Here is a 12,524-nt window from a genome sequence, read left to right on the forward strand (position 1 = left end):
TTTATAAGATGTAGTGAATTGACGTTTTCCCCTAGACTTGCGGACACTAGGTTGCGTGACAGTCGTGCACGCTCCCAATACAATGCTGCCTTTCCTCACTTACGCATGTTTAAGGTTTAAAAAAAAATAAAAAATTTGTGTATTGCTTTTTGTTTACTGCCTTATGAAATCAATGTTAATACAATTCATCAAAAGAAATCAAAAATAATTTGTTTGAACAATTTACTATGTTTTTTTATAAAATAAGTAAAATCAGGACAATTTCCAATTGTTCCTAGCTGGGAAATATGTCATTTTTCCATTTGTAGTTGCTCATGGCACGGGGACACAGAGGAGTACACCACTTTTCTGCGCTGGATCAGAAACATATCATTTTCTGCGCACTTTATAGATGAAAAATTACCCACTTTCAGAGCATGAGATATAAAAAAATACATAATTTACGGGATGGATTATTTTCGACAGACTGCCCATTTGCTTATTTCAAAATTAAAAAGCTTTTATTTCGCTACTGTGCAAGGCATATGTAGTTCATTGGTAATACAGTAACTCATATAGGTCAGGTTCTATCTTAACCCCTTAACGTATGTCATAAAAATATTTTGTTTAAATTTGAGCTTTAATAACTGTCAATAGAGGTGAATATTGCAATTGCCATATATGGTTGTCTATGCGGTAAATGATTTATTTAGGTAATCAGAGCAGCAAGTACTATTAGAAGTTGGTGGTCCAGTTATTTTGTTCTTTAAATGGTTTTGGTATGTATATAAAAAAATTATGTACATAATTACAGCTTTGTTTCATTTCTAGATATCAATAGTTTTCATTTATTGGAACCTCATTTCTTCCTAAATTTATCTTAATATGATAATTATCTTGTTTGTGTGTTTACGAATAAAAATAGTTCTATTTCTAATATTCAGGATTCAGGTGTAGCTATATTAGTTAAAATGTTATTTTCATTCCTCATGCCCTGGAAGTGGTTCATTGCTTATCTATGAAGCGGGTTGAAAGTGATACGATTTTTACAAGCATTTATTTAACTTGCCATTGTATCTTTGTAACTATGTTTGTACGGGTCAAATATTACAAGTTAAATTTGGCCCACTTTCCGGGTTCCGATGATGCTGAAAATTTGCATAGATATGTAAGTTTGGTGACAATGAAATATTATGATAGGTACCATGGAGCTGATCTGGTGATAGAGACAGAAGGTGGTCATAAGAACTCTGAAATAAAACAACGCAACCTAATTGTGTTTGGGGTTTTAGAATTGTCTCGATGATTAGATAGATAGATAAAATCTTTATTCAACCACAACTTACATGCTTTGTGACACAAACAACAAATAACAAGTAACAAAAAGAAAATTGACAAAAGACAAAGAAAAAGTAATATACAATTGGACACTAATAGCAATAACAATGAAACACGTGTCTTATTTTTAGATTAGTAGAGATATTCGTAGAGGGTCATGTGTTGTGAAATAGGCGCTGACTCAGCATAGATGCTGCGGAGACCACAGCGCTGATCTTCCGTCGGAACCTTAAAACCTACACTAATAAACGAGCAGTGCAGCGCTAGTCAATGTACTTATATGTATAAATATATATGCATATTATATATCTTTGTACGGTAAGTATGTAGAGTAGAAAGTATTAGTGGTCTGTGGAAAGAAAAGTACAGTCAGCGATACAAGCTTGTACCAATAATGACATTTATGCCAAAAACTATTTATATAGCCAATGAAAAGTCAGTTTTAAATTAATTTGTTGTATAATTTATATTCTGATATTTAACTGCTGATCCCATCCTAATTATCCTATTACCTAAATTGTTAATTTAGTGACTTCAAGAAACACTATAAAGTTGAAAGAAAATACTTAGATATATATTTTAAAATTATTGTAAATAAAGAATGAATGATGATGGAGAGTGTTTAACTCGGGTGAAATTTTGACTCAAACTATTAGCCAAATATCTCGTCAGAAATGGGTCTTTCATCACTTGGTTAACAATCTAATATTGTGATACAAAGTAAACAAGTTTAATTATGTATACTCGTAGTTATATTATTTACATAGGATCAGCTATCAGTCTATAACCTACGGACATTATTTAGGTGTCGAGTATGCTTGCATTGTTTGTATTATATGTCATTAGTGTCGGCATTGATACCAACAATGCTAGCATGCAATACAACAATGTCAACAAGGGCAATAGTACAGGTATGAGTACTCAAGTATTTATTAGGTAGTGTTACGATAGGTCATTCACTAAATAGGTAGGTACCTACCCAATACCGGGAAGAAATAGTTTTGATTCATATATTTACCTTTACAGTAACCGAGTAACTTTATTAAATAAATTCTGAGAGAAGGTTATAAGACACTAAGACAGTCAAGATCTCATGGTTTGTCGCAGGCGTAGGCGGCGCTATCATCAGAGCTTCAAGCAAGCAAACAACCCAAGCAGTAGTCGGTGAAAACACAACAACAAAGTCCAAACATACGATGGACCATTTTAAAGTAGTAAAAGCGAGGAAGATCGTTGTAAAATTATGTGGGTTAAGAGAAAAACTTGTCGCCGGGTGAGATTACGTTTGTGCCATACTCCACATAGCATGGTTTACAGGAGAACGAAAACATATAAAAAAACCGGCCAAGAGCATGTCGGGCCACGCTCATTGTAGGGTTTCGTAGTTACTCTTCCGTCACAATAAGCTAAACTGGAGCTTAAAGTATAGTAAATTATTAACCAAGGGATGAAACGGTACCTTTCACCCGAGTTAAACAAATAGGCAAATTTGCACAATCAGTACCTAATCAAAGTAAGTCTTTTTACTATGAACGGAAAACTTTTTGCGATGACTCGAAAACAGCTAAACTGATCATATCCGCTATAGTTTTAATTTAATGTATTTCTTAAGCTCTACTTCCACGATTTTTTTCATATTTTTTGGACCTATGGTTCAAAAGTTAGAGGGGGGGGGGGGACATTTTTTTTTTCTTTCGGAGCGATTATCTCCGAATATATTCACTTTATCAAAAAATGTTTGTCGAAGACGTACGTTAGTTTTGAAAGACCTTTCCAACGATACCCCACACTGTAGGGTTGAAGCAAAAAAAACTTTGACTACGGAACCCTAAAAATGACAGAAAGTTTTATAACAATGAATCATTTAGTTACAGTCTAATTATTGTCAATAGGTAATCATGAAATATACCTCAGCATTTTTATGATGCCATGTCCATTTTTAGGGTTCCGTAGTCGACTAGGAGCCCTTATTAGGGGTTCTGTAGTCAACTAGGAACCCTTATAGTTTCGCCATGTCCGTCTCTCTGTCTGTCTGTCCCAGGCTTTGCAAGTTTGCACCGTGGTCGTTAGTGCTAGAAAGCTGAAATTTGGCATGGATATATAATTCAATAAAGCCGACAAAGTCGTACAATAAAATCTAAAAATTTAATTTTTTTAGGGTACCTCCCCTACACGTAAATTGGGGGTGAATTTTTTGTGCTTCAACCCTACAGTGTGGGGTATCGTTGGAAAGGTCTTTCAAAATTAATAGGGGTCTTCAACAAACATTTTTTGATAAAGTGAATATATTCGGAGATAATCGCTCCGAAAGAAAAAAATGTGTCCCCCCCCCCTCTAACTTTTGAACCATAGGTCCAAAAAATATGAAACAATCTTGGAAGTAGAGCTTAAGAAAGACATTAAATGAAAACTATAGCGGATATGATCAGTTTAGCTGTTTTTGAGTTACCTATCGCAAAAAGTTTCCCCTTCATAGTAAAAAGACGTACACCCACAGTTGATCCCTTGGTTAACAATCTACCATACTTTAAGCTCCAGTTTAGCTTATTGTGACGGAAGAGTAACTACGGAACCCTACTCTGAGCATGGCCGACATGCTCTTGGCCGGTTTTTTGCGCTATGCCCAGTTGGGTATGTGCTTGGGCAAGAGGGGAAATAGTACGAAAATATCGCTTGGGCTCCTATCCGACCATCCATCCATCCCATCATCCCATATATTTATGAAAGATTTGATGAATCCTTTGGAAATAAGATTCTGTTATGAATCTATTGGATGACTCACGTCTCATGTGGCGGTGGGGGGAAATGATCGAACGAGATGGTCTTATGGAACTTTCAGTGTAGTAGTAGCAAGGAAAGCGATATAATTGTTTTTGTCATAGTCTCACTTTTCTTTTTTACTTCTAAAAAGTCCTGTCACGTTAAAACCGTCACGGGCAGGCGCACGTGTATGTGAAAATCCTGCAGTTCATGATGTCAACGAATGTAATCTGTTGCCTAGCTTTTACATTTTGTACATAGTTAGTTTAGCTAGTTAGTAAGTAGTAATATTTGTACGCCAGTCATGGCAAACAAGAATCGTGCTGTAATTAAACATTTAACACCTTGTATATATACGCTTGTTTAACGCAAATAAACGATCATTCATTCATTCATTCATTCATTCATTCTAGTTGCTAACATAAAACAATACATGTGACATGTCAAAGCAACGTCGTGTCGTGCTCTTGCTAGCTCTTATGGTAGGTATCAGTTTGCTGTACGATATTGAACCTTAGGTGGGTTGGAAATTAAAGTTTTTGAATGTATATGCCGTGGTAATCTCATGAAATATACGTCCGAAAATGTAATTGTAGATACGAATACTCGTATATATATATTTTTATCTAAAGTGAACAGTTAAACTAGGGACTACACAGTCTCTAGTATAAATGTATAAATGTTTACTGTAGATAAATTGTTCGCTTAAAATGAAAACATGGCAAATCCGGAAACGGAAGAATTGCCTATATACGGTCACCGGTTTTCTAGTTCGATTAATGTTTAATATGGAAATGACTAGGTATTTGTTGTCCTTTGACAGAAGAAGCGACACGCTCGGCAAACATGACATCGAACGTAATCCGAGATAGGTACTATCTACTTAGTAAAGTTAACTATGTAGGTATACAGTACCTATGTATTTGAAACAACTAAAACCATTTAATGAAACACGTTGTTTTTAAGACCAGATATATGATATTGTTAGTACCTTTTGTATTTAAAGTCTTACACTTGTTCTCTGACGTTGTCTTGAAAGTATTTTTCACCACACTCACCAGCTCGTAAACGGCTCACATTATTCTTCGAAAACTGAAGAGAAACTTGCATTTAATCCACAAGAGTGGCAAAATATTATTCGGAAGCAAGTTTGTTTAACCCTTGTGCATTGAAACCCTCGTAACGCTCAAGATTTCACTTTTCGAAACACTCGCTACGCTCGTGGTTCAGTTTTTAGATTCTTTCGCTTACTCGGGTATGAAGATTGGCACGAGGGATTAAACAACAACTTTGGCCCCTGTAAAACAATAGTTATTTTACACCACATCAAGGCGAAGAAAATACTAACTATGAAATACCAAAAAATCTAACCAAATCAAATGTAAATGAACGTAATAAAAAAATGTATCATTCAAAATCATCATTTAAAAGTCAATTCCACCAGCTGACATAAGGAAACAACTCAAAATTTGCATCTGATTACTTTGCCCCACATGTGGATAAAATGCAACTTTCTCATTAGTATTTGAACAATCAAGAGGACCTTTACTAGTTGGTGTGGTAAAAATAACTATTACAACATTTCCGCGATATGCTTTAAATATTTTAATTTAAATGCAATATTTTTAATAAATTAAAGTTACTTTTAGAACTGTCAGAAATGCTATTTTTTCATCAAGCTATCAAGTTCACTGAACAATTATGGGGCCCTAATAAAACAAACGTAAAGAAGTTTTTTCGTACGATATGCATGCTTTTTATTTTAAGTGAATAAGATACGCCATGGATCGATCTCATTAACAGAAAGGGCTCATTCACATATCACGTCATACGAATTTCATGATTTCTGTGACCGCTCTTCTATCCTTGTCACACGTGGTCACAGTTGTTCCTACCCTCCTCATATTTTATTAGTGTCATAAATTTAGTTTTTTTTTTCACTTTAACAACAATTATTAAACATTGTTATTTAATTGGTACCTATGTAAGTAGTTATTAGGTAGGAATCTTGTTTACCTCTAGCTCTTAAAATTAAGTTATACAACAAGTAGAAATCCATTCTTATTATATAAATATCAATAATGTCACTTTTCTGATTCCTTTAACTATCCAACGACACTCACATTCACAGCTCGGAATCTGGCTAGGAAATCGTTTATAGCTGGCTGCAGGACGTGCAAAAAATATACATGCATACTTTCAGGCATCATTAGTACATTACGCTTTCTTTCTTACTTTGTAGTACCTATGGTTGTAGCCTTGTAGCTATGATCTATACAGGCTGTTTATTTAGTCACCTGAAATAATTTGCGAGCTGAATATATAGGTCAAACTGAGCAACTTTTACTATGGGATCAACCCCGAAATCGCGAAAAACCACCCCGTAAATTATTGCAGGTGACTCAATAAACACCCTGTATAAATAGATGAAATATAGGTCGAAAATCTAAGATAAACATTACATAGTCCTAATTTACTCAACCATCATACTTAGTGGCTTTATAGGTACCTACCTACTTCCACACATTCTAAATTAGCTGTTGTGTAATTGAATTATGATAAAATTAATTGTTCTCAATACTTAAAGTCTAATAATTTCGCCTTTATCTTCAGCACACGATCATGATATGAGTTCAACTGTAGATAAACCAGTAAAGCAGCTCTTTGTATAAGTTATCCATATTTATTTACGAACTGAACTACATTAATTAATTCTGTTAATATCAACTTTATTGTAACTTCAGTGACTTACCTCTGTTAAAAATGCCTTGTCGGACCGTGTAATTAAGGTTTTCAAATGAAATGTTAAGCGAAGAGTCTTCCGTCAGAGACGTGGAAGTAGTCTCTAAGGATATGGACTCACTAGCCATGATGCAGGATTTGCTCACTAAACAGACACAGAACTACACATTCGTTTCCATAGTTCAAACACAAAGAATCGTGATCGATACAAACAAAGGACACGAGGCTGCGCCAGCTGCGCGCATGACGCCCAGGCGATACAAGGACGGTCGCTACACTGTGGCGCGCGCGCGCAACACAAGCCAGCGATATCGGTCGTTCCCCCACTACACCACCAATACCAACTTGTGTCGTCAGCTGATACCAACTATGGACGATTGTTACAGACAGAGAGGTCCATTGCAGACCCGGTAGCTACTGCAAAAGTAGGTACCTACAATGACCAGTTTGATAGAAATGTAGGGGAACTTATGACTGATTCAACTGATTGTGAATGATCCACACCTTTGTAGGTGCTACTGCTTCACCTAGGTCTTCTCTCTTCACTCTGATGTTCTTATACCTTTCCAGAGTGAAGAGAGAAGACCTAGAGTGGGTATCATTTTAGATACCTTGGTTGCACAGTAACTGATACCAACTGGAGGGAAGAAGAGATAGATGTTCGAACCCGAAAATTTTTATTCTAATTTTGTCAAAATATAAAAGTGGCTCCTATATCTAACATTAATTTATTAACGTAACATGTCCGTCTTTGAGTCACAGACTTACATTTATGTGTACCAAATTTCAACTAAATTGTTCCAGTAGTTTACTAGCAAATAGGCTGTGACAGACGGACAGATAGACGCACAAGTGATTCTATAAAAAATCCGTTTTAATGAGGTACGGAACCCTAAAAATCTCTATAGTTCGTTTTTTAGCATAAGAAAGAAGGTAAACGATCTTGACGTGTCTTTAAATAAAATAAAAAAACTTTTAAAAAATAAGTCATAGGAAATAGATATGTAACAATTATAAATCATATACGATTATTTATATTATTTTGCATTCATAAGTAACATAAGGTAATTATTAGAAAGTGTTTTTCAATCATTTTAAATAAAAAGACACCTAAACCTATTTTCTAATGCAAAAAAACGAACTATAGGGAAAAAATAAAATGTTTCACCAAGTCATATGAATGATTGAATCAAACATTTACTTAAAATCAAATTAAATCAGCTTAATATTCCATTTCTTTTGTTTCAATTAAATATTTTTTACACAATTTTAATTCGTGGCTATATGACAATAATCAAAATAGCGGACGATATCTGAAATTTTACCGTATTTAACACACTTGTTTACTTATATAAAACATTGTGTGTAACACAGCAATAAACTCGATTGTAAACTCGAGTCATAACATAAAAGTCGCGCTGCGCTCATCATGTTTCTACTGACTCTCGTTAAGGGGAAACAGTGGTTATTTTTCCATACAAATGTTCTCGACATTTACTCTTTGGATTTTGTCCCTAGATGAATCTTTTTTTTATATAAGTTCAATATTACCATTTCCTGTGTCTATAAGTTTTCTTTCTTTATGTATATTTTTAAAAGAAGTAGGTCACCTCAAACAACGCTTAAAACGGCCAAATAATGCGCCGTAAACAGAGGCGTAGAATACAAAATCGAAACCTCGATATGTGAGATTTTTACGCAGGGTTTTTTTCAAATCGGAGAAGGGGCTGAGCTGGTATTTTTTCTTAGCAATAAGTTGCACTAATATCGGAGAGTGATAGAGAGAGATTACCACATCGTTCGATACGGTGTGAACGATTGGCATATTGGCAAGACCCAGAGACCCAACACTTCTATTTGTCAATTAAATGACTGCCAGTGATATCTAAATCGGCGCGAGGGACAAGCTGGCGCTAGTCTACGGGATCATTAGCAGTGTTAAATGAATATTCATTTATTAGCCCTTACATGCATAGTGTAGGATGCAGCCTACACAACAAAAGCATCTAATTTTATACATAATTAGGCAAAATTTATTTGTTCCTGTATATTAATTAAATAGTAAAATTTAAGCAGTATTTTAATTTATAAAAAATACATTTGTTTTAAGACGAAATGTCGGAAAACTTGGAAAAACTTAGAAGTTGATGATTTTTAGTAATTTTGGGCTTTTTTTGGGGTTTGTTATTATTTTATATAGGTATAAAAGCTCCAGCCAGTGCGATAACGCGGCAAATGTGATGGGCACCTTTGCACCCGGTACAGCCCGCGATGGTCTTTTAGAACAAGATAGTTTATTTAGCATTGTACTCGTAGTTTATTTATATATTATTGTTTTGTGTGTATTTTTTTCCAATTGTATGTTACTTTTTGTTGTAATTGTATATTTTATTAGATTTCATTATTTACTGAATAAACATTTGATTTATTTTAAAAGCTTTATCATAAGAATATCACAAATAGTGTACCTTTTTGATGGTAGTAAGATTTTTTTATATATCTCTTATCTCTTACTCTAAATATGGTTTAGCCTATGCAACTTCCAACACTTATTTCGCAGTAAAAATCGATGTTATAATTTTTCTTACTATTTTTCATAGAATCAGCAAACAGTTACGTTACACATATACTTAATCATTTCGGGTAAAATGAAAAATCATGCATTTAAGGGTAGTACAACTGTTGTTTTTTTTAATGCTAACTTCTAGGCAAAGATTTACAAACAAAATTTATTTAGGTCCATTTGTATCTATAGGTATTTATGTACTTTATCATATTTTATTTATCATTTTCATTTTAGGTATTTGCTGCTGTAGCAACGGTAGGTACTTTTAGATCTTAAAATTCTCAGGCGAGTCCTATTTTTTGGCCCTTGAATTTTAAGAACCCTTATTATGTACCTGTTTCACGATAGTTCGCACGTGTATCGTACGTTTTACAGTGTACTCGTATATGACCCTTTAAAAGTTTCGACATAGGCACGAAGAGCTCATCCCGCACTAGTGCGGGAAAGTAGGACTATATATACTGTAATAGTACATTACGATACAAGTGCGAAAAATAGGACATTCGCAACGAGTGGTGATACGTTAAAACACGACCGAAGGGAGTGTTTTAAATCGACACGAGTTGCGAATTGCAAACTCAAGTTTGAATTCACTCCAGCCTGCGGCTGTCGTGAATCTATAGGCTCTCGTCTACAATATTTCACTTACCCCCCTCCTCGTTGCAAAATGTAATATCATTTGACAGTTGATGTAATCATATCAATAGTTTAAAAAAGTCGCTATCGAAAGCACTTAACTTAAGCAGACCTAAAGTTTTATTATACATATTATTTTAAGACTCATCTTCAAATAATAATTAAATATAACATTTCAAACGAATGTTTTTTTTTAATTCATGTATATTGCACTAAATGTTTTTTGAACCGCTCCATACTATGTTAGAATCTTTTGTTGTTTAGTTCGGGTCTCTAAATGACCGCGAGAGACAAACAACGCCTTTGCTTCGTATAATGAATAGTACTCTCTTAGTTTTTATGACGAATATGGAAAAGTTTCGTCTCATTTACCAACTTCTAAGCTGAGATTTGCACTTCAACCTTTTAGAGAAAACACTACGTATAAGATGCAATTATTACGTAAATGCAGCCTTAACCTTTACCATGCCTTTCCATGGTCGATGAAATTTCATAATTAGTCCGCTCCGCTCCGCCTATCCCTAATAATCAGTTCCCCGGGTTTCAATTGGTATTTGAAGAGAGCTGTATAAAATGGAATAATAAAAACAAATGATTACGTACTCCATTATTTATTTTACTTAAGTACTTAGTATTCGAGTTCTAAATAGAAACACAATAATTTAACAAACATAGACTACCATGATTACATAATGAGTTGATGAAAATACTCTAAAGATTAACTTGAGAATCATTATTCGTTTTAAATGGTTTTAAGACCATCATTAGGTGTTAAAAATCTTGACTCATGTTTACATGGTAATTATAGGTACCTTTGTACCTCATTCGTTTTTGCTGTGGAAACTATTTTGCAACATATTATTTTATATACTTATACAATGTCTCATTACCACAGTGACGATATGTAAGTAAGTGTTCAGCCTGAAAGTAGGTATTACCTACCTATAATTTTTACTGTTTTTAACGGTACAATTTTAGAATGTACCTACTTATGCACTTACAGGTGACATGTTGCTTAATTATGAACATGAATTTCATTGGGTGATTCATGAATTGTATGATGCAATATAGGTTAAAACAACTACTTTTGAATCTTTAAATAAAACAAATTGACGGTCAATTTGTTTTATTTAAAGAAAGACGGCTTGAATTTATATTTTAATCTTTTATATTTTTGCTCCTTAAATGCATAAAGAGGTAATTTAATTAAAAAGTCTGTACGAATACCGATTGAAATGTTTGTATAAAAATGAGTAAATCGGTACCATAAACATAAAACAGATATTAAGGTAAGGTAATACAAACACAATGAAATCAAGTTAACACTAAGGATGTTTGCTAAAGATTACATTAATACTTGTTATTAATCTAATTACCTTAAATAAACATTAAATAACTTACAGTTTAGGCACACAAACACCTATCACCACACTATGGATCATGTAAATAAAGCGAACAAGTAAAATCACTTATGATCATTGCCTGCAGATAAAACAAAAGGTCATGGTTTTAATTCAGATCCAACTTGGCAAGCTAATTGAGCAAATTTTTATTAAGTATTTTAACACATCTTTGTTCTGACAGGAACCCCTAACTAGAGTCAGACCAAGATAAGTTGGCAGAGATTTTGATAGCCCAGCCTGTGCAAGTGTTAAGTAGACGTCATAATTTCATAGAAGTTTGTCGTTTGAAATAACACTTGCACAGTCTGGGCTGTCAAAATCGCTGCCAAATTATCTTGGTCTGACTCTATAACTTTAAACAATATCCTTCTGGCCTTTTCTTATTCAAGGAACGTCGATCAATTAAACATAGAGGTATCATTATACCTATCTACTAGTAATTATTACCTTCATACACATACACTGGATATATTGTTTAGAAACTATTTAAGTAAACCCATGTAACCAAACCCTGTAATACGAAAATTGTATGATACAGTTTTGCCAAGTACAGCAGGGCTAAGATGGTCGGTGTTTTATCATCTGTTATCATGCCTGTCACGTTCTACAAGACACGACATGACAAGTAATAAAAATGCGACCATGATATCGCAGGGGTAGTTAAACTATTCATAGGTACATATCATCTGTGCCGTTCTTGTTCTTGTTTCACCTCTTGTTGAGCCGGTACCATAGAGCTATGCAAGTGAGCGTATGCATGACGACCGTCATGCCGACGATGAACATCATGTTCCCGCCGACGTCGATGTAGCTCATGTCCATCTCGTTTAGAAACTTACTCGGAGTTCGGTAGTGACAATATTCTGAAACAAACCAATAGAAATAAGTAATCACTTTTAAGAGTTAATGTGTAAATAATACTAATAATATAAATAACAATTCAGCCCATATACGTCCCACTACTGAGCACAGGCCTACTCTCATGCCCGAGAGGGCTCGGGCTATAGTCCCCACGCTAGCCCAATGCGGATTGGGGACTTCACATACACCTTTGAATTTCTTCGCAGATGTATGCAGGTGTCCTCACGATGTTTTCTTTC

General features: G+C 34.4%; 2 protein-coding genes across 3 annotated transcripts in view; both read right to left on the reverse strand.

The window, feature by feature from the left end:
* Positions 1–7,134, reverse strand: part of LOC133534671 (ATP-binding cassette subfamily G member 4-like) — a 41,459-nt gene extending 34,325 nt beyond the window's left edge. The window contains exon 1 of one of the 2 annotated variants that reach the window (XM_061873888.1): positions 6,830–7,134. Coding sequence is in view for 1 of the 2 variants with exons in the window: in XM_061873887.1 (XP_061729871.1) it covers positions 6,830–6,947 (118 nt within the window). In the remaining variant the exon portion in view is untranslated. The remainder of the gene's footprint in view (positions 1–6,829) is intronic. The other variant, XM_061873887.1, reaches the window with a different exon arrangement.
* A 3,482-nt stretch (positions 7,135–10,616) lies between these two features.
* Positions 10,617–12,524, reverse strand: part of LOC133534669 (ATP-binding cassette sub-family G member 1) — a 49,593-nt gene continuing 47,685 nt past the window's right edge. The window contains exon 13 of the mRNA XM_061873883.1: positions 10,617–12,287. Within this exon, the coding sequence (XP_061729867.1) occupies positions 12,133–12,287 (155 nt within the window). The 3' untranslated portion in view covers positions 10,617–12,132. The remainder of the gene's footprint in view (positions 12,288–12,524) is intronic.

This window comes from Cydia pomonella, chromosome 2 (assembly GCF_033807575.1).
Source record: "Cydia pomonella isolate Wapato2018A chromosome 2, ilCydPomo1, whole genome shotgun sequence".
Classification (NCBI taxonomy): Eukaryota; Metazoa; Arthropoda; class Insecta; order Lepidoptera; family Tortricidae; genus Cydia; species Cydia pomonella.